The sequence below is a fragment of the Humulus lupulus genome, chromosome 9 (assembly GCF_963169125.1).
Source record: "Humulus lupulus chromosome 9, drHumLupu1.1, whole genome shotgun sequence".
Lineage (NCBI taxonomy): Eukaryota > Viridiplantae > Streptophyta > Magnoliopsida > Rosales > Cannabaceae > Humulus > Humulus lupulus.
The window spans coordinates 37,504,492-37,528,888 of NC_084801.1; the positions used below are offsets into that span (position 1 = coordinate 37,504,492).

The window sequence follows — 24,397 nt, forward strand, 5'->3', positions numbered from 1 at the left end:
TGTTTTCTAAAAATAAGTTTTAAGTTTTATTTATAAAAAATATTAAATAAAAAATTAATAAATATATTTACAAAGAGAAAAATCTTTTAAAAGTTTGTCATAAATAATGAGATAAAGTAATGTGAGAAAAAATAATGAAAAATAAGGAGAGAGAAAATAAGAAGAGAAATTTTGTGGAAGAAAAATTGAGAAGAGAGAAATTGATGCAAAAAAAAATGAGAGAGAAAATGGTGAGATAAAAAAAATAAGACGAGTGTAAATGAGCATATAGGAAGTGATGAGAGAGAAAATAATAAGATAACAAGAGATGAGAGAAATTTTTTTGAGATAATAAAAGATGAGAGAGAAAATAAAGAGATCAAAAGTGATGAGAGAGAAGATAATGTTAGAGAAAGTAATGAGATAAAAAATGAGTAGAGATAAATTAATGAGAGAAAAAGTAATATGAGATAATAATAATTAAAAAAGTTACGTTACAAAAATATTAACAAAAAAATTTGAAAATAACTAAAATCAATTTTAGGTTGTTGTCAAATTTTTTTGATTTTTGTAATTTTGTTTTTAAAAATTATTTTTGGAAAACAATGTTAATTTTCTAGGTATGGAGCGAAACATAGTCCTAGTCTCATTTCTTTCGTTTTCATTTTTTATTACCTCTAACCTAAAGAAAAGGCTTAAATTATATACGTGGAGTAGAATGGCTTAGGTTATATATTTGAAGTAGAATAATAGTCAATGATAAAGACTGATTAGCGAACTAGAATAGACCAGGTGAATTAGAATAATAAAAATTGACTTCGACTTTTCGTTCCCCTCTATTCCAAAAATTTATCATGCTATATACCTTTTCTTGTTCTCACCTAGCCCAAAGCGGAGTAGAGACAATTCTATTAACATTTATTTTCATTCAGTCTTTTGTTTTGAGATAATTTATGGGGTTAAGAAAGATGTTAACCCAATTCGCAATGAAGATAGCTATTGCCATCATCATCATAGCGTTTTGCAGCAATAGCCAAACTCCTAGCAGCTGCCTTGACCGGTGTGGTGATGTTGAAATACCGTTCCCGTTCGGCAGTGGCGAAAATTGTTACTTGGAACCCAAGTATTTGATCACATGCAACGGTTCCACAGCACACCTCACTGGCTCCTCTATCATCGTCAAAAACATATCCCTTTGAGATGGTGAGATGGGTATTATGCAGTTCGTGGCCAGAGATTGTTACAGTGAGAAAGGGGTGCCAGAGCTCATCAACCCTTCTAACTCCCTCTGGTTGTCCGATTTCACTATCTCTGCCACCAAAAACAAGTTCATCGCATTAGGTTGCGACACTTACGCCACCATCGTCGCCTACCGCGGCAACAGAAAGTACACAACTGGCTGCATATCGTCGTGTGACCAAATCGACGAGAACCAGTTGCGCAAGTCTTGCACGGGCGTGGTCGGGTGTTGTGAAACCCCCATAACAAGTGGACTAAAAAACTTCACTGTTTGGTTGTCTAGTTTCTACAATCATTCTTATGTTTGGGATTTCAATCCATGTAGCTACGCCTTTGTGGTGGATGAATCCAAGTTCAATTTTTCAAGTTTCCAAGAATTGAGGACTACTGAACGGCTTCCTTTGGTTCTTGATTGGTCCATTGGCGTTGCTCCTTGCCGTGAAGCTGAGAAGCTAGAGAATTACACTTGCAAAGGGAATAGCAAGTGTGTCAACTCAAATAATGGGATTGGCTATCTTTGCCAGTGCTTGGAAGGTTACCATGGAAATCCTTACCTCCCAGATGGTTGCCAAGGTATAAATCACAATTCAAAGCTACTTACTGTTCACACACGCACGCACGCATACATTCTTTCTCTTTCCCCTATCTCTTTATATTTATAGAAAAATCTTCTTCTATGTTCAAAAAAATGATAAAAAATAAAAATAGACTTTCAAAAAATACCTTAATCAACATATGTAAGGATCTAAAATTGCATAAAAGAAAAACTTAAGAAACTTAGGACTTCGATTTAAAGTTTGATTAGAATTTAAGGTTTACTATAGTGTCTTAGTAAAGTAATTATTTCAAGATGAGTAGAGCGTGCTTATTTAAAATTTTATATCATATTAGGATTTGGCTGTATTTATTAAAAGATAAGATATAATTGCCAGGATTTCTTTATAAAAGAGATCTTAAATATTACATTTAACATTTTGGATTATTTTTGTCGTTTTCTCGTTTGATTAAATTTAGATATATAAGTAGTTTTGTAAAAAATTTAAGATGGATGGTTGGATTTAAATAAAATATAAAAGAAAGTTATTTTATTTTGAGAATTTTTTTATCAGATATATTATGAGAAAAATGAATTAAGCTTATTAACTTATATTAATTTAAAAAATAATAAAACTCCCTCCTCTTCCCATTTAAGTTAGTTTTTTTTATTGAAATTTGAGTTAATTTCTTAAAACTACCAAAATGATCTATTTAGCTCCGAAATAAATCTGTTTGCTTTCTTATCTTATATAAATATAAAAAAAAATATATAATGACGTTAATTGAAGAAAAAATTGTTTCGATCATTTTTTTTATCAAAACTATATATTCAGATATTGACGAATGCAAGAGTATGATAAATCCCTGTAACAATGGAGAATGTCGAAATGTACGTGGAAGTTGGATATGCGAATGTCCGAAAGGGTTTTTGCTTAATGCTACTAGGACGGGTTGCGACGAAGACTTCGAACAATCTCACAACAAGAGGACTCTAATTCTATATGCTGCACTTGGTATGTATAAATATTATCATTCATTTTCATTACTCGATTTTACTTTCAATCATCACAAGGCCTTGTTTTGGGAATTGAAATAAGGGGTCAATTATTTTTTTGGGTTACTTGGAGCCCACGAGGCCTCAATTATGCCACCCACCCCCTCCAACTTAAAAAGCGACATTAGCCCATTTCCCTATCAGCCACACCTAGAACTGTAAATGTGGGCCGGCCCACATTTTCGTGCCTCCGATAAATTCGTGCCAGGCCGGGGCTGACCCATTTTTGAAAGAGTAGGCCCAGCACGGCCTATTTCGTGTCGTGCCGTGCTCGTGCCGTGTCGGGCCGGCCCACTTTCTATATTCGGGCCCAAATTTGGGCCCACTTTTTTTTGCTAAAAAATGTGAGGATGGAGAATTGAACCCTTCACCTCCTCTTTAACCATCAATAGACTTACCACCAAACCAAATACATTTCTTTGTTTAAATTATAATTTTAGATATTTTTATATACTTTTTAACAATATTTTACACAAAATTATATCAAAGATAATTATTAGAATTTTAATACCTACTAATAAATGCTAAAAATTTAACTAAGAAATCTTAAAATAAATTAATATAATTATAAAAATATAAAATTGAGAAAAATAAGACATATTATCATTTTAATTTATTAATTATTGACAAATAAAAATTTATTATGATTATTAATGTCAAAATATCGGGTTTTTTATCGTGTCGTGCTTTCGGGCTAGTTTGTTCGTGCTTTCGTGTCGTGCCTTTGGGCTTGTCGTGCCGTGCCTGGCCCAAGCCCATATTTTTTCGTGCTGTACCTGGCCCAAGCCCATATTTTTTCGTGCCGTGTCGTGCTCGTGCCTCTCGGGCTCGTGCCGGTTTCGTGCCGTGCTCAAAAGCCCGGCCCGTATTTACAGCTCTAGCCACACCCACATGGATTTCTGGAGAGGTCACATAGGACATGGGTCTTATGATGCACTCGCCCATGGCCCAACTGGGCCTTATGCACTCTAGGCTGATGTTTTCCAAATAGATTTTTACATGAGCAATGGGAAAATATTTCATTTAGTTAAAATATAACAATTTTTTGCTTAACGTATGGAAAAATAAAATAAACATACTTTAAAAATATGAGACAATTTTACAATTTAATATGGAATTTTATGCAACTTTGGGGCTAGCTCATATAAAAAAAAATGAAATTTTATAAAATATTAATATGTTTATATAGATGATCAATTTAGGTATCTTTCAAACAAATAATTCTTCATGAGTAATGATATGTGCACACCAAGCATTACATATGGTGACGTGATTGTTTTTTCAACCAAATATATTTATTTAAAATGAGACATATTATTTATTACCAATCCTATTTATTTAAGATGTGCACATATTATTACTCATTTGTCATTGTAGTTCATCCAAAGACCTCCCCATTTTTAACAAAAAGATTCCAAAGTCAAAAGCAATCCCTCACAACTGTCGACCTCTCCACCGTCATCCCAAATCTAATTTCAAAACACCCTAACCTTAGAAATTGCGAACTCCATGGCTAGCAAAGCCTGGAGTTTGCGAACTCCTTTGCTTCACTCGCCAAACGAGAAAGTTACCGACTCTACTAGTCACGGTAGGATCTGCAATTTCATAATCTAGATGCATGCTTCCTATAATAGTAAACAAAACTCTTTACAGGAAAACTATGAATATGAAAATTATGAATAGATTACTTACGAGATCTGCAGCAGAACAATGAACTCCCCCATTTCTATTCTCTAACCTTTTGTCCAATAAATTGCCAGGTATTGTGAAGAAGAGAAACCATTGCCTTCACAGTCTTTCTTGTCTATCTTTGATCAAGCCTAAACTATTATGGGATGACTCTCAACTCATGAGATATAATACAAGGGGAAGAGAGAGAGAGATTGTTGGGCGAGCAAGAATAGGATAGAGCGTCTAGGGTTTCCTTTTGATTCACTTACCAAAATAAAGCAATTAACTGCTTCAATTGCTTAACCCTTGCCATCACACTCTATGTATAGGCAAACCCTAGGGAACTAACTGAATCACTTATCCACAGTTAAATTAATATAGTAATTATTAAATAAAAGCAATCCCTAGCCGTCCTATCTGTAATGCCCTACCACCTTAGAGCCGTTACTAAGTGAGTTTAAAATGCGCATTCAACTTGCTAACCAAGAATTTAGCTCAAAAGTGTAACTAAACTGTATTAAAATCACACAATTTGAAAATGTAATCATTCATTGAAAATTATAAGTGTTTTACATTAGGGATCCCAAAAAGAAAATACTATTTACAAATATTTACAACTAAAAGTGTGTTTAAAGTCGACTAAACGACAAAAATGAGATTTAGTACAAAGCCACTCCCCAAAATACCCCTGGCCGTGGCAGCCAGGCAGACCAGACATGTACGCGTCGCCTCACGCTCTCCGTACTCAAGGTTGGCCAATTTTCCCCTTGCCCCTACCTGCACCACAGAGCACCCATGAGCCGAAGCCCAGCAAGAAAACCCCATACAAATAGATAACATATGCATATAAATCACTCAGCATATACACATGCCATCAATAGGCTATAAACATATGGCCAAGCCGTCCTAGGTGTTTCACCAGGCCCTGGGTTCGCGGTCCACACCGTAAGGATATCCTAGGTATCCTTTAGGGTCTTACCCTGGCAACTCGCACTCCGTGTGCTAAACGCTGCTCCCGGCCCATTGCTACTCTCGGCCTTTGCCGTTCTCGCCCTTGCCGTTCTCGGCCTTTACCATTCTCGGCTCTTGCCGATCATTCACATATTTGCATACATAGCATAATTGATCAAACACTTAAACATGCATTAACATAATCAATGGGATGTGCCTGCACATAATCATATAGGGCCATGCCCTGCAACACAACTATGGGGCCTCGCCCTGCTCTATGGGTACAACGGTTTTCTTACCTGTGTCCCGAGCTTCTGGAGCACCGAAATCACGAACACGGTCCTCTAACCCGAGCCTCGCCGAAAACCTAGTCACAACACATACATAACACAATAATTACTGACCAATTATAACCATCTCCCGGAACCAATCCCGTGCTCTCAGGACCTCCCGGTTCCCCACACAAGGTAACAGAAGCGTCCCCCGAGCCCCCTGGGCAAAAGCCTAAAAACTGAAAATTTCCCCTGCCTAGAAATGGCCTAGCGCCGCGACACTAACCCATAAGGGCCACGACGCCCTGAATGGTGCCCTTCCCCTGATGCATCCTAGCACCGCGGCACGGAAGAACAAGGCCGCGATGCCCATACGCGAACCCAGAAATCCGGGTTTTTCCCAGCATTTTTCCCGAGCCAAATAACTCCCAAATCAATACCAAAGCATACCTAAGTCTCAAATTCAATCCAAAACCCCATATAGACAATCTAACAACTCAGAAACATCAACAACAAGTCTAGCACACATTCAAACCCATGATTCATAAATTGGTTTAAAACTTTATAAAACTTAAACCATAACAGAGCTTAACCTCATAAATGCATGGAATTCTTACCTCAATTAAGAATTCGACCTTGAGCTTCCTCCAATTCCAACTCCAAGCTAAGCCCCTTTTGATTACCAAGTTGAATTCTCACACTAACCAGCCACAAATCCAGCTTTCAGCTTCCATTCTCAAACTCTCAAAGTCAAGCTTGGAAACTTAAAGAAAACAGAGATGAATTTCTTACCTCTGAGCTCAACACACCCTTGAGCTAACTCCCCTAGTCACAGCAGCCAAAATCCTTCAACTTCCTAGTCCAAAATCCTCAAGACTCAGCAAGCTCTCAATCATCAAGGAGAGGGGAAGAGGAAACCGCATGGGAGAGAGGGAGAGCTGAGAAGTTCTGTTCTTTTTTCTTTCCTTTTCCTTTCTAAAACGTTCTAAAATTTCCCAGTTCTTATCTCATCATAACCAGCTGCCAAAAAGACCCAATCGCCCCTTAAGTTACCCTAAGTCCTCATATGCCACCAAGGGCGATTTAGTCTTTTAACACATCCCGCTAAATCCTCAAGTATGCCTAAACATCCTCGTTTTAATCCCAACATGTCTAAACTATTACTATCACTAACTGCTACTCAATAATTCCCAAACACTTTATAATATTCCCAAAATACCCTCCTCCTGAGCCGGGTATTTGACCCCGTTGTGACTTCCTAGCTAAACAACTCCCTAGGACCGTCTTGGAACGTGCATCACAAATATATCACCATTATATCACAATTATCACATATATCACATTTATGCCCTCAACGGGCTAAAATTACAAATATACCCCTAACAACCAAACGGGGCCCACATGCATATTTAATCGCCTAAACATGCACTTCTAATCCCATATTCATTAAATTCACATATATTAATACAATATAACAATTATTGCCCTCCTGGCATGCTAATCAAGGCCTCAAGACTTATTAGCAAATTTGGGTCACTACAACTATCCCCTCCTTACAGAAATTTCATCCTCGAAATTACCTGAACAACTCGGGATACTGCTCCCGCATATCTGATTCAAGTTCCCATGTCGCATCTTCAACTTTGCTGTTCCTCCACAACATTTTCACCAAGGCGATGGTCTTGCTCCGCAAAACTTTATCCTTCCGGTCAAGAATCTGAACCGGCTTCTCCTCATAAGATAAATCTTGGTCCAGCTCCAAATTCTCATAACTCAATACATGCGTCGAATCTGATACATACTTCCGAAGCATGGATACGTGAAAGACATCATGAACCCTTGATAAGGATGGAGGCATCACCAATCTGTAGGCTACCTCTCCAACCCGTTCCAGAATCTCGAAGGGCCCAACAAACCTAGGGCTCAGCTTGCCCCGAACACCAAACCGTCTCACTCCCCTCAAAGGTGAAATCCTAAGAAACACATGGTAACCAACCTGAAATTCCACGCTCATGCGTTTCAGGTTTGAGTAACTCTTTTGGCGACTCTGGGAGGCGAGCACTTGAGCTCTAATCTTTTCTATCGCCTCCTTGGTCCTCTGGACCATCTCAGGACCCAAATAACTCATCTCTCCCGTCTCATCCCAATGGATAGGTGACCTGCACTTCCTTCCATAAAGCATCTCATACGAAGCCACTCCGATAGTTGCCTGATAACTGTTGTTGTATGAAAACTCGATCAAAGGGAGATACTTACTCCAAGATCCCCCAAAATCTAGTACACAGGCTCGTAGCATGTCCTCCAATATTTGAATCGTCCTCTCAGGCTGTCCATCTGTCTGAGGATGATAAGCGGTACTAAACCGTAACTGCGTGCCCATAGCCTTCTGTAGACTCTCCCAAAACTTGAAGGTGAAGGTGGGGTCCCTGTCGGATACTATCGACCTCGGAGCCCCATGAAGTCGAACAATTTCCTTCATATATAACTCAGCATACTGCTCCACAGTATAAGTCGTCCTAACCGGTAGAAAGTGGGCGGACTTGGTATACCTATCCACAATCACCCACACCGTGTCATGCTGTCCCACGGTCTTCAGCAAACCAACCACGAAGTCCATGGTAATGTCCTCCCACTTCCACTGTGGAATCCTTAGAGGCTGCAGCAACCCTGCTGGCCTCTGATGTTCAGCCTTGACCTGCTAACACGTTAAGCACTTGGCCACATAATCCACCACATCCCTCTTCATGCCCGACCACCAATATAAAGCTCTCAGATCTTGGTACATCTTCATCGTACACGGATGCATGGAATAGGTGGTATGCGATTTATCTAAAATTTCCCGTTGGATATCAGAATCCATCGGAATACAAATATGACCCTTGTACTTCAGTAACCTCATCTCTGTGATAGAAAAGTTCTTAGCCGCTCCGACTAAGACATTCTCTCCGTGACCTCTCAACTGGGAATCTTTCCCTTGTGCCTCCTTGATCCTCTCAAGGAGTGTAGACTGAAGAGTGATGTTGGCTAATCGACCAACCACCAGCTCTATACCAGCTTGGGTCATCTCGTCCGCTAACTTATCAGATATCTGACTCGAACTGAACAACTATCCTGGGTCTTTTTGACTCAATGCATCAGCAACTACATTAGCCTTCCTAGGATGGTATAGGATATCACAGTCATAATCCTTAACCAACTCCAGCCACCGTCTCTGGCGCATATTCAGATCCTTCCAAGTAAAGAAGTACTTCAAAATTTTATGGTCGGTGTATATCTCGCACTTCTCACCATATAAATAACGTCTCCAAATATTAAATGCGAATACCACCGCTGCCAACTCCAAATCATGTGTGGGATATATTTGCTCATACTCCTTTAACTGTCTCGATGCATAGGCTATCACCTTACCAGCTTGCATCAGCACACACCCCAAACCCTGTCTGGAAGCATCACAATAGACCACGAACTTCTCATTATTTGTCGGCAAACTCAACACTGGCGTGGTGATCATTCGTTGCTTCAACTCTTTAAAACTGTTCTCACATCTATCTGTCCAAACATACTTTTTCTTCTTCTTTGTCAATTCTGTCAATGGCGTACCTATCTTGGAGAACCCTTCAACAAACCGCCGATAATACCCCGCCAATCCCAGGAAACTCCTCACTTTAGGAGCACTGCTCGGTCTAGGCCAATCTCTCACTACCTCAATCTTACTTGGATCAACTAGAATCCCTTCCTTACTAACGATATGGCCCAGAAACGTAACTTGTGGTAACCAGAACTCGCACTTGCTGAACTTAGCATATAACCTATGCTCCCTTAACCGCTGCAATACCAGACGTAGATGTTGCTCATGCTCTGCCTTTGACTGAGAGTACACCAGAATGTCATCGATGAACACAATCACAAACTTGTCCAAATAGTCCTTGAAAACCCTATTCATCATATCCATAAAAGTTGCTGGAGCATTGGTTAATCCAAAGGACATAACCAGGAATTCATAGTGTCCATACCTCATGCGGAAAGAAGTCTTTGGTATGTCCACTTCTTTGATCCTTAACTGATGTTAACCTGACTGGAGATTAATCTTGGAAAACACCGTACTTCCCTGTAGCTGATCAAATAAGTTGTCGATCCTAGGCAGTGGATACTTGTTCTTAATAGTTAACTTGTCCAGCTCCCTGTAATCAATACACATCCTAAGAGATCCATCCTTCTTCTTGACGAACAACACTGGAGCACCCCATGGCGAGTAACTCGGTCTGATGAACCCCAAGTCCAATAACTCCTGTAACTGAATCTTCAACTCTTTCAACTCTGCCGGAGCCATTCTGTAAGGTGTCCTAGATACTGGCTCCGCCCCTAGTTCCAATTCGATAACAAACTCAACCTCCCGCTGCGGCGGCAACCCTGGCAGATCTACTGGGAATAAATCTGGAAACTCACATACCAATATGGTCTCTACCGGTCCAACCGACACAACCTTGGAGGTATCCACAACACTTGCTAGGAATCCTATGCAACCTTCCTGCATCAGGTCTCTAGCCTTCAGCGCTGAAATCATAGGTACCCGCGGTCCACTAGCTGTTCCCACAAATATAAAGGGCTCCCCTTCTGGTTCAAAAGTCACCATCCTGCGCTTGTAGTCAATCGTCGCCCCATACTTTGATAACCAATCCATCCCTAGGATCATATTAAAGTCATCCATCGCAAGCTCCATCAGATCAACAGACGATTCCCTACCATCTACCTCTACTGGTAAAGCTCTAATCCATCTCCTAGAGACTACCAGTTCCTCAGTTGGAAACAAAGTCTGAAAACCCATAGCATAAAAAGCACTAGGTCTACACAGTTGATCTATCACTCTAGCATCACAAATGAATGGGTAGCTCCCGAATAAATCATGCAGTATACAAAGAACCAGCACTAGAAATCTGACCTTTCACAACTGAGGGGCTAGCCTCTGCCTCAGTCTGAGTCAAAGTAAACACTCTGGCAGGAGCGAGACTGTCACCCTGCTTCGGCTCCTCCTTCCTGACTTGTGGGCAGTCCTTCTTTAAATGATTGGCACTCCCACAGACAAAGCAGGCTCTGATCCTGCACTCACCCTGGTGTCATCGTCTGCACCGAGGACACACTAGAAAGCTCCTCCAGTTGTCACTTCCGCCTTGACGACCACTAAAAGCACCCCGTGCCCTCCTATCAGAACTGAGAGGAACAAAGGAATCTGGAGCCTTCCTTTTCTGCTCACTGGGTCCATTACCCCGACTGGATCCAATAAAAGGAGGCGCCGTCCTCCTGGCATTGTGCCTAACAGCGCTCTCTCTCCAAATTTGGTCCTCGCCCCCCTCAGTTGTAAGGGCCTTATCCACAACCTGAGCATAGGTGGTAGTCCCTGGATCCAAAGTAATCTTTACATCACGGGTGATCATAACGTTCTACCCCCGTACAAATCTATCTCTCCTTGTCGCGTCAGTCAGCACTAAATCTGGCGCAAACTTTGCCAATCGGTCAAATTTCAGAGCATACTCTGTCATGGTCAACCGGTTCTGAGTCAGGTTGATGAACTCGTCAACCTTTGCAGCTCGGACTGCTACACTGTAATATTTCTCGTTGAAGATGCTCTTGAATTCTTCCCAGGACATGACTGCCACATTCTTTCTCTGAACCACTACATGCCACCAGATATGGGCATCCTCTCTAAACATGTAACTGGCATAGGAAACTCTCTCGTTCCCCTCAACCCTCATGAAATCCAGGATAGAGGAAACCATATTCATCCACTGCTCTGCCCGCAGTGGGTCTGATCCACCCTCGAAGGTGGAAGGATCCTGCTTCCTGAACCTTTCATACAAAGGTTCTCACCTGTTCTCCATTACAGGTTGAACCGGCACTGGCGCAACCATTTGCTGAACTGGAAACCTAGTGATCTGTGGAGGGGCTTGTTGCCTCAACTGTCAGAGCTCTTCTTCTGTTCGTTGCAGCCTTGCTTCCATTTCGGCAAACATCTGTTGCCAATTCTGTGGGGTAGGTGGAGGGTCCTGACCCTGGTTATCATCCTCGGCCCGACTGCCGCGAAGTCTAGATGATTGACAAGGCATCTCAACAAATATGCCTGCAATCAAAGACGTTGCCCATCAGGCATGACAACAACATCCAAAACCACCTCCCAATCACATCAGTCAACCATGAGCAACAATCCACATAACACGTAGATAACATATCACACACAACATGCCATGCCCTGACGTCTTGCATACATCAACTCATTCATCATGCTCTATATGAAATAAACAGGCAAACGGGGCACTTAAGCATATACTCAAACATATAAGTCAATTATTACCAACCAATCCTGAGTCGAGCTTGTCACTAACAGCGAGCGTACATGTTTGGTCAATCTCCAGGAACCATAAACCTTGGCTCACTCTGATACCAAGTTGTAACGCCCTACCACCTTAGAGCCGTTACTAAGTGAGTTTAAAATGTGCATTCAACTTGCTAACCAAGAATTTATCTCAAAAGTGTAACTAAACTGTATTAAAATCACACAATTTGAAAATGTAATCATTCATTGAAAATTATAAGTGTTTTACATTAGGGATCCCAAAAAGAAAATACTGTTTACAAATATTTACAACTCAAAATGTGTTTAAAGTCGACTTAACGACGAAATGAGATTTAGTACAAAGCAACTCCCAAAAATACCCCTGGCCGTGGTGGCTAGGCAGACCAGACATGTACGCGTCGCCTCACGCTCTTCGTACTCAAGGTTGGCCAATTTTCCCCTTGCCCTACCTGCACCACAGAGCACCCGTGAGCCGAATCCCAGCAAGAAAACCCCATACAAATAGATAACATATGCATATAAATCACTCAACATATACACAGGCCATCAATAGGCTATACACATACGGCCATGCCGTCCCAGGTGCTTTACCAGGCCCTGGGTTCGCGGTCCACACTGTAAGGATATCCTAGGTATCCTTTAGGGTCTTACCCTGGCAACTCGCACTCCATGTGCTAAACGTTGATCCCGGCTCCTTGCCGCTCTCGGCTTTCGCTGTTCTGAGCCCTTGCCGTTCTCGGCCTTCACCGTTCCCGGCTCTTGCCCATCATTCACATAATTGCATACATAGCATAATTAATCAAACACTTAAACATGCATTAACATAATCAATGGGTTGTGCCTACACATAATCATATAGGGCCATGCCCTGCAACACAACTATGGGGCCTCACCCTGCTCTATGGGTACAATGGTTTTCTTACCTGTGTCCCGAGCTTCTGGAGCACCGAAATCACGAGCACAGTCCTCTAACCCGAGCCTCACCGAAAACCTAGCCACAACACATACATAACACAATAATTACTAACCAATTATAACCATCTCCCGGAACCAATCCCGTGCTCTCGGGACCTCCCGATTCCCCACACAAGGTAACAGAAGCGTCCCCCGAGCCCCTTGGACAAAATCCTAAAAACTGAAAATTTCCCCTGCCCAGAAATGGCCTAGCGCCACGACACTAACCCATAAGGGCCATGGCGCCCTGAATGGTGCCCTTCCCCTGATGCATCCTAGCGCCGCGATACAGAAGAACAGGGCCGCGACGCCCATACGCGAACCCAGAAATCTGGGTTTTTTCCCAGCATTTTTCCCGAGCCAAAACACTCCCAAATCAATACCAAAGCATACCTAAGTCTCAAATTCAATCCAAAACCCCATATTGACCATCTAACAACTCTAAAACATCAACAACAAGCCTAGACACACATTGAAACCCATGATTCAAAAATTGGTTTAAAACTTTATAAAACTTAAACCATAAAGCTTAACCTCTGAAATGCATGGAATTCTTACCTCAATTAAGAATTTGACCTTGAGTGTAACGCCCTGGTTACCCTAGAACAGTTACGGTGAACGGTGAGTCAGAAATTTGACCCGCTACCCGAGTCCTTTGGTTAAAAACCTGCATCTAAGTGTTATTAACAGGTTAAGGTGAAAAACCAATAAAAAGGAAAGGATATATTTTATTAAATACATAAAACTGTTCATGGGCCCATCAAAACGTTTACAAGTTATTTACAACTCAAAATGGTCACTACTATTTCAAATTTACAAACCCGCCGACCTAAGCGGAAAAAATAGGGTAAACCCCCTAGTTCCTCTGAGAACTCCTTGGCCGTGGTGGTCAAGGGGCCGCATATGTACACATCACCACCTAAGCTCTCCACTCAAGGCTGGGTGAGCTTTTTTTTCCCTTTACCTGCACCACATAGCACCCATGAGCCAAGGCCCAACAAGAAAACACAGTATAGCATATAAACTTAATCAAATGATTATTATTATAATCACACAGGCTTATAGCTCTTAAACAGATGAGTGAATTTCACTTGAGGTTTTGGTAAACCATAATGAGTGACTGACAAGCAAGTCACTAATTTAAGCAGACGAGTGACTGCTGGGTAAGTCACTAACTTAAATAGATGAGTGACTGCTGGGTAAGTCACTAGCTTAAACAGAAGAGTGACTGATAGGTAAATCTCTAACTTAACAGATGAGTGACTGATGGGTAAGTCACACAAGTGCTTTTAGTTTTCATCGAACTTGAGGTCAGTCCGGCATTAACACTCATCTGAGTCATTTAATGAAGATGTCGATTAGATCTAATCTTTATTGGCTTGCGTTGAATATGCTAAGGCCGTCTTGACTTATAAGTCAGCGCTGTGTGACTAGTGCCCAGTACCACTGCCGAACTTGACTAATAAGTCCCAGCTTCACAGTTGATAATGACACCTTTGCCAAATCTGACTAATTAGTCAGTACCGTGCACAAATGAGCAAGATTTGTTAAGTATTCAACAATCAATTCATGTCCACATTTACACAATCAACATGCCTCAAGAATAACCATGCATGTCACATATGGGGTGCAGTTTTCTTACCTCTGATTCGAGCGAGAAATAGAACAAGAACGACCCTTGAGAACGATCAGGCTTTTAGTGCTTTAGCGGTCACCTAGTCATAACCAAATATGGGACACCATCAATAAAATGATAAACAAGGGTTCCCAAACCAAGATCTAGTCTCCGAAACATCAATCCCCACTAATCTGGGTAGTAGGAACAATCCCGAGGCCCAAAACCAAGTTCCCGGGGCCAAAACACTCAAACGGGCTCAAACCTGTCCAAGGGCTGCGACCCTAACACAATGGGCTGCGAACCCCAGCCACTCCAGGAGCAAGGGCTGCGACGCCCAACAAAGGCAAAATTTCTCCACCTGCTTCTTCGAGCTAGGGCCGCGACACCCAAGAACAGGGCCGCGACCCCCAACCCAGAGCCATCCCCAAACATGTTTTTCATCATTCCAAACCCTCCAAAAACATACCTAAACACTTCCAAATCATCAAATCAAAGTTCCCAAGCTTCCCAATGATCCAAAACCATCAAATCCCAAGGCTCAAACGAACCAACAACTCAACGATTCACGAAAGCCAATTCGAAGCTTAGAAACTCTAAAAACTCAAAACTTAAAGCTTAGATTACCTTTGATTGGGTTGTTTCTCGTCAAATCCTTCGGTCAAGAAGCTTCTAATCTTTCCTAGGATCGCTATGCCTCAATCCTCGCTTGATTCCGACTCCTAGAACTCGAGATTTCTTCAAAAATGCTTCGAACGGTAAAAATGAACTAACGGGAAAGAACGAGAGGTTTTCTAACGTACGTTATATCTGACAACCTACTTCAAGCTTAAGTAACCTCAAATAAAACCTAGTGCTCGGGGTCTCGAAAACACCCCTGGGGACATTGTAGTCAAAACTTCCAGAATTTCCTCCTGATCTCAATAACTCCCAATTTATCATCAAATAACATTCTCATAACTCAATATCCCAATAAAAGACCCTCGTTATGACAAAACTGCTAATCCATAATATAAGAACATCTCATGCCGAATAGCTCGAATATATCTCCATAATAATGGAATCTGATTCACAAATCACAATATGCACAAAAATACACAAATATGCCCTCAACGGGCCAAATTACTAAAACATCATAATATTCAAATGTGGACCCACATGCATGCATATAACATCATATTATAATATAATTCACATAAACATGAATATTATCATTTAATGACATAATTAAATAGTTATGGCCCTCCCGGCCTACTAATCCAGCCATTAAACCACATTAGGGATTTTGGGGCATTACATTGAGCTTCCTCCAATTCCAACTTCAAGTTAAGCCCCTTCTGATTACCAAGCTGAATTCTCACACTAACCAGCCACAAATCCAGCTTTCAGCTTCCATTCTCAACTCTCAAAGTCAAGCTTGGAAACTTAAAGAAAACAAAGATGAATTTCTTACCTCTGAGCTCAACACACCCTTGAGCTAACTTTCCTAGTCACAGCAGCCAAAATCCTTCAACTTCCTAGTCCAAAATCCTCAATACTCAGCAAGCTCTCAATCATCAAGGAGAGGGGAAGAGGAAACCGCATGGGAGAGAGGGAGAGCTGAGAAGTTCTGTTCTTTTTTCTTTCCTTTTCCTTTCTAAGGCGTTCTAAAATTTCCCAGTCCTTATTTCATCATAGCCAGCTGCCAAAAAGACCCAATTGCCCCTTAAGTTACCCTAAGTCCTCATATGCCACCAAGGGCGATTTAGTCTTTTAACACATCCCTCTAAATCCTCGAGTATGCCTAAAAATCCTCGTTTTAATCCCGACATGTCTAAACTATTACTATCATTAACTGCTACTCAATAATTCCTGAACACTTTATAATATTCCCAAAATACCCCTAAGCTCCTCCCGAGCCGAGTATTTGACTCCGTTGTGACTTCCTAGCTAAACAACTCCCTGGGACCGTCTCGGAATGTGCATCACAAATATATCACCATTATATCACAATTATCACATATATCGCATTTATGCCCTCAACAGGCTAAGATTACAAATATGCCCCTAACAACCAAACGGGGCCCACATGCATATTTAATCGCCTAAACATGCACTTCTAATCACATATTCATTAAATTCACATATATTAATACAATATAACAAGTATTGCCCTCCTGGCACGCTAATCAATGCCCCAACCCTTATTAGCAAATTTGGGTCGCTACACTACCTATAATGGAGGCTAGATCAGTACTTTTCCAAATTTAAATTTTCAATTATTCAAATATTTAAGTTCAAATGTTTATTTAATTAATTAAATCATTATTCAAATTAACTATTTATGATTTGACCATTGATTTAATATTATTTATTTATATTAACATCAATTTGTCAATATTAATATCTGCCCTAAAGAATAGAAAATCTCTCTTTTACCAAAATTCTTAAATCATGTAAATATCAATAAATTTACCTAGTCAACTTGATATTCATAATTGATTATTAAATCAATTGTTTGAGATTATTAGACTTGATTTAATCAGAGATGATGTGGAGACCATTGATCCATGAATACAAGCCACAATAAGTTCTCTAGAGTATATTTATTAAATAAATCATCTCACAATTTATTAATTCCGAATGACACCACAATAAACGCATAATTGAACTCTTGATTCATAGAACGTATTTCCCATAATGCATATACCCTATCCATTGTTATAATCATTACCATCTATCAATCCTCTATCGATGACTTACTAATGAGCAATGTAAATTTACCGTTTTACCCTTCATTTGTTTTATTATCAACTCTAACTAAGTCCATTGTAAATGATAAATTTATGAACTTAATCACAGATATGAGTGCTAAATCATTTAGCCATTTGGACTAAGCTATTAAGTAAATTATCTTTTCCCTCCTTACACAGAAGCTTATAGATTTCATATTTGTGATGGATACTCTCATTCAATTATTCTATTGAATCTCCAAGATATAAGTATAGGCTATGTCGTAGGGACAAGCTTAACGAACAATTCAAAAGACTCGGATAATATAATTAGTAGAAATGTAATCACTTAGAATTTAGATCGACTTGACCCATGATCAATGCTGTGATACTCATTAGATTCGATAATAATAATACTTATTAATTATCTATCAGTAATCAATGTCGGCCCTAATTCGTTGTAACAAGATACATCCAATCTTATTTACTTGGTCATGGTCTTGGATAAGACATTACACCATTGTATAAATAGATCATATCGTTGATTACCAAATCAATAAAATCATGCACACTAATTTGATCATTTCATTTTTTAAATCTTTTTAAACATCAAAAATATTATTAAAAAGATACTAAAAACTATAATATTTAACTGAATAAAATTTGTAATATTTTTTTAGAGTAAAAATATAGATTTATATTAAGTAATACAATATTTAAAAATAATTTTTATTTTACTTATAAAATTTTCATATATTGATAATATCAAAGTCAATTATTTTTAGTTTAAAATATATGGTAGTTAACTTTTCATATACATACATTTATCGTAAATAAATAAGTTAAAATTTTTCAATAAATAGGCCTAAATATATAGTACATTAGAAAAAAAAAAATCTAAAACTACGCTAAAAAAATATTCAATGCAATAATTTTTCCCAAAAAAGAGGTCTTTATATTTATTTCTAATAATGTCCTTAAAATATATAAAAACTTGAATAGCAACTATAACTATAAGGTTTTTTTTTTTTTTTTTTTAAGGAAAAACTTGGCCTCGCTAAAACATTTCAAGAGCAAAACCCAGCGTGAAAAATCTTAGGAAAGGAAAAATAGTGCCAAGGAGATATCATTGATAGCAGGCATTACCTGAATAATACTATCAATACAATGGGGATGGTCACACCACCATACATGATGAGAGTCTAAAGAAAGTGCCAATTTTGCTAAAGAGTGAGCTACTCCATTGACACGTCTGGGACAATGACAAAAAGTAATGTCGTAAAATTCATTTCAAATTATAATGATATCTCTAACAATGCAACATAAATAGGAGTTGTAAGATCGCTTGTATTGGATTGCTTGAACAACATGAAGATAGTTCCACAATGACATTCATATAATTCAAACTTCTACATAATTGAAGGCTCTTCAAAACTGCCAAAGCTTTAGCAATTGGAGGGCTGTAAGAGGTGTGAGTCCAAGTAGCTGAGAAAATAGAGGTATTAAGGTGGTCTCTCAGGGCCATTCTAAAACCAACCTTCCCCACATTATTGTTTATCGCAACATATGTATTAAGTTTAAGCTTAGTGGCAGGCGGGGGGCTCCAGCTCTGGGTGATTTGGTTACTATAGGGAGATAGCATGGCCTGAGCAGAGTTAGCATTAGTATATCTTTGGAGGAAATCAAGAGCCCATGAAATTATCATCACTTCTTGTAGCAGTTTGTCCTCATTAACAAATTTATTTCAGCGAAATCCTCCAAATGATGGTCGTCACTTTCTCAAACTCCCCTTTAGAGATACAGGTCGACAGGCCAACAAGGAAACCATAGAAATCAATATAGTGTTTATGAGGAAAACTGACCATAGTGTTGACTTCCTTTATGATGGTTTGCAATGTCGAGCAGTCCCAAAGGGCATGGAGAGTGGTCTTTGGGCCTTTCAAGCATAAATGACATATATCTTCCAAATGCATCCCATGGTGTTGAAGATTGGACATGGAAGGTATCCAATTGTGGGACAATTTCCAAAGATAAAGTTTGAATTTTGGATGGAGGCAAAGGGACCAAAGTTTTTTCAACCAAGATGAAGGGCCATTAGAAGTTTCCGCTTGTCCCAAACATTTATCCATGACTGCAAACCAATATCTGCTACGAATTGAATAACACCTTGAGTCCTCATGAAGCCAAACTAGACAATCCTTGTCATTGGGTGGACCCCGAGGAATAGTTAGAATGGCCTCCGCCTCTTCTTTAATGAAAGATTGAGTAATTAGAGGAACATTCCAATCGCCCATTGGAAGCATGAGTGATTCTACTGTAGATGAAGGTGGTAGGACTCTTGGGGAGATGGCATAGTATTGCAATATCCTCCCCACTTCCAACTTGCCATCTAGAACCACTTTTAAACATGTCTCGACCGCAAATGATATTTCTCCAAATGTAAGATGAACTGTTATGGTTCTTAGCATTGAAGAAGTTATTGATGGGGTGGTGGAGACCTTTCATAACTTGAGCCACAAGAGAATCTGGATAAGAATAAAGATGCTAAGCTTGTTTCACAAGGAGGGCTTGGTTGAATAAAGAAAGCCCTCAAAACCCAAGACAATCTATATTTTTGTGCCAACACATTTTCTCCCAAGTACACCAATGCATTTTCCTTTTAGTGGCATCACCTCCCCACAAAAATCTAGCACATAACATGTGAATTTCCTTTATGAGAGAGGAAGAGAGCATGAATAAGTTCATGAAGTATGTTGAAATTGACTGGATAACTACCTTCAAAAGAATCTCTTCCCCCCCACAGAGAAGAATTTACCTTTCCAACTGAAGAGCTTTTACCATATACGGTCTTGTAAAGAATGAAAGAGACATTTCTTCATTTTTCCTGGAAAACAAAGGAAGCCCCATATATTTTTCGTGACGCTCGACCACATTTACTTCTAAAATAGAGGCCAAAGATGCTCTATCTGCCACTGAAATTTAAGAGCTAAAGCAAATTGCTGATTTTGAAAAATTCACCAATTGACATGAAGTTGCATTGTACTGGTTGAGGATATCTTTAAATCGGCCACAGGCAGTAGCAGATGCTTTAAAGAAAAATAGACTGTCATTAACAAAAAATAAATGAGAAATGGGCAGGCCTAATCTACCACATTGAATACCTGGTAGTAGCCCTGCATCACAATCACGTCTAACAAGGGCCGAGAAGCCTTCAGCACACAAAAGAAACAACAAAGGGGAGAGAGGATCTCCTTGTCTAAGGCCACGCACCAGAAAAATATTTCCCACAATTTCACCATTTAAAATGATAGAGTAATTAATAGAAGAGATACAAGCATATACTTTGTGAATCCACGATTCATGAAACCCCAATTGCTTCATTACATCACAAATAAATGACCATTCTACACTATCATAGGCCTTAGACATATCAAGTTGTAACGCTATAGCCCCTTGTTTACCTGATCAACATTGTTTTAAGGCATTGGCGCACTCAAAGCCAATCATAGCATTATCTGTGATGAGACGCCCTGGGAGGAAAGCACTTTGTTCTTCAGATATGACATTGCCAAGGATCTCCCTCATTCGATTAGTCATAGCTTTTGCAATGATTTTGTAGATAACATTACAAATGCTTATAGGCCAAAAATCTGTTGCACTAGATGGGTTATCAACTTTAGGAATGAGAGCAATTAGTGTTGAGTTAATTCTTTTGAGACAACTGTCACCATTGAGGAAGGAAAGACGGACCCCACAAACATCCATGCCCACTACATCCCATAATTTTTGAAAGAATCCCACATTCAAGTCATCTCTGCCAGGACTAGTATTAGGACTCATTTGAAATATGGCATGTTTAACTTCCTCTTGAGTGAAAGGTCCAGTAAGCTACTCATTCATAGAAGGCGAAACCCAATTAGGAATGGTATTAAGGACTCGGTCTGAAGAGTTATTGGATGATATACTAGAGGAAAACAATACCTTGAAATAGTCTTGTAGGATGGTTGAAACGATTTCTTAACCCTTGAGTTAGACACCAAAAGCATCCTTTAGGCTACCAATGAAATTTTTCATTATGTGACTCGAAGCACTCTGGTGGAAGAAAGTTATATTTCTATCGCCGAGTTTAAGCCAATTGTGTTTGGACCTTGAAGCCCAGTATTTTTCCTGCTTGTACAATAGAACATCAAGGTCGTGTTCCACTTTGTTATATTCTTCCCAGCATACACTATTGAGATTAGAATCCATGAAATGGAGCTACTTCTTTTTTTCCTGAATTTGAGCATGGTGACGTCTATATTAGGTTTTGTTCCAAGAAGCAAGAGCTGCAGTCACGTCTCCAATACTATTCTCAATAGATGTCAGAGAACCATGTGAATCACCATTCCATTCTCGAGCTATTAAGGAGCGAAAATCTTCTTCATCGACCCAAGCCATTTAAAAGTGAAATCGACGTTTACCGATAGAGGGAGGCAGTGGCATTGGTGAGGAGTTGTTATAAATTTGGACATTCAAGGTGAAAAACCTAAGTTTTAGCCTATCTTTCCAGTTTTACAATATTCATCTAGGTTGTATCTTGAAATATACTTGAACATTAACAACACAATCATAAGAGTTGACACACAAAATTACAAGCTTCGTCTGCACTGAAAACTCATTCAAGTCGACTAGTGCTTAGGTTCCCTGAACCAGGGTAATAACTCTCACTATATTCAAAAGTAATTTTACATAAACCAGTTCAAGAATCAATATGTAAAACTGTACAATCTATCTCAAAATACAGTGAAACTTTTTACCCTAAACAACCAAATCCCTTGGTTATAAATGCAAGATCCCCTTGCTTCAATGTTGAACTCCCTTCAACAATATCACAAATCCGAAAACCTTCGGATCTATAGCATCAAGACCCAGCTGAACTCCTTCAGCAATCACGGCTTGATTCCAGAGCTTGCACAGAAACCTTCAACCATCTTCAATGGAGTTTCTTGCCAACACCTGCAAAAATCAATAGAAGAAAAAAAAAACAGAGCAAAAACACTCAATCGAATCTATCGAATGAAGAGAGTTGGTTATAACTAATAAACCAGACCAATATATATCCTTGACTGCAGTTAGGTATAATCCCGAACCAACTAACAGCTGTAACTCACTAATAGCCTTGCTTTACACACATGCTGACGTGGACTCTAACTAAAAACGAATAAACTCTAGACATAACAAAAGTCCATTCCAGACGCGACTGGACCTAATTTGTCATACACAAAATATTGGTCCTTACAATCTCCCCCTTGACAAATTATGGTCAATGACAAGAAAGAAATAGTGTAAATCAAAAGATTAACTATGTAATCAATAATAGTCTGGTCAAACAGTAAAAGAGTCTTAAACAGCCAAAATACGAACAAAATATAAAAGAGTATGTGAAATCAGTAAATAGAGTTTTAAGCGATCAAAATAACAAAGAGTAACACATGATCAAAGTGACAAAAGAAGTAATAGAAGTTCATCTCCCTCTTCATTGAGCATAATCTTTCAGCACAATCAATTGATAGCGGTAGCAGATTGCTCCCCCTGGAGAGGTGCAGTCGAATCAGGAGCATGAGGAAGGGCATCAGGAAGCGTAGGTGGAACGGATGTGTCTAACGTTGTGTCAGCAGGAGGAACTATAGATGAGACTGGGGGCACATGAGATGCAACTGGAGCAGGAGTAGTGGACTCCCCCTAAATAGGAACAGAAGACTCAGGAGGCACAGAAGATTCACCAAAGGAGTCCCGATGAAACGCTGGAGAAGAAACATGTATCGATGGTGATAACTGAGAGCCATACTCAGACTGAACAACCAGAGCCTTGACCACTTGAACAAGCTTGTACATCGATGCTTCAAAGGCCATTTTCCACTTCTGAGCTTTCTTGTAACGTTTAGTGAATGCCTTGAACTCAGTATATAACTGGACTTGCCAACTAGAATCAGACATACCATTAAACATAGGATCTTTGAGCTTAGACGGCTGCGAAGAAGAAGGAACAGTGGAGGAGACCTTCTTGTTGAGAGTTGCCAGAAAACCTTTACACAAAATAGGATTGGGAACCTGGAAGTCATGAGTGGTCAACGCTGGTTTGGCAGGCTGAATAATCTGCTGAATCAGGCTTGGAAATGGCAACTTGTTACGAGTACCAGTAGAGGAGGCGACATCAACAATTCGATCATAAATGAGAGTAGCCAAATCAATAGACACGCCAGTACCCACAGCATATAAAAACTTCCCAATCTCAAGTGTAATAGATGAGAGGTGAGAATTGGGAAACCAATTATACAAGGCCACACGATGAAGAACCCGATAGAAAGGAGTCAACTTAGTCACAGGAATCTCATGATTCCCCCAAACATAATCAGGCTGGCCAGTTAAAACATGACCCATGGTAGATTGATCTGGACGGTAGGACTTATTATATTCAGGTTTAAGAACTTTTGGAACCTTGAGTGCACGAGATATAGTGGATGGTGCAAATTTTATACGACTACCCCTTACAAAAGCAGTAAGACAATCCTCATTTTTCCCATTGATAACAGACCTATCTAAATTAGCATAAAATTCCCTAATGATAATGGGATGAGGAGACACCAATTTGGACACGGTATTAACCCAATGCCTAGATTGTAAAAGTTCAACTAACTCAGGAAAATCCTCCAAAACAACAGTATATTCAGGCCACAAGTCGCGCATAGCAAACCATCTCTGATAATGCGAGGCCTTGGTAGCATCAACAAAGTATTGAATAGATGATGGATAAAAAAAAAACACAGAATCCTTAGAACTAAAGGTAAGCTTGGAATTTTTAGGAGAGGGTGCAAACGGAGTGTCCTTGGGCTTACATTTTGGAGCCGATGGTTTGTTGAGAGGTGAGGACTCATGCATTTTATCTTTTCCTTTGGACTGCACATGAACATGGGGTTTGGGGGTGGGTGTGGGATGAGGTGTGGGTTGGGGTTGGGGGGCGGGATTGGGTTGGGGTTGGGGTCGGGGTCGGGGTGTGGGTTGGGGTTGGGGTGCGGGTTTGGGTGG

General features: G+C 39.8%; 1 protein-coding gene across 1 annotated transcript in view; it reads left to right on the plus strand.

Annotated features, from left to right (window-relative positions):
• Window positions 1-841: 841 nt before the first annotated feature.
• LOC133801077 (wall-associated receptor kinase 2-like) overlaps window positions 842-24,397 on the plus strand; it is a 39,118-nt gene continuing 15,562 nt past the window's right edge. Inside the window, exons 1-2 of the mRNA XM_062239216.1 lie at window positions 842-1,791; window positions 2,589-2,768. Coding sequence (XP_062095200.1) covers window positions 1,188-1,791; window positions 2,589-2,768 — 784 coding nt within the window. The 5' untranslated portion in view covers window positions 842-1,187. The remainder of the gene's footprint in view (window positions 1,792-2,588; window positions 2,769-24,397) is intronic.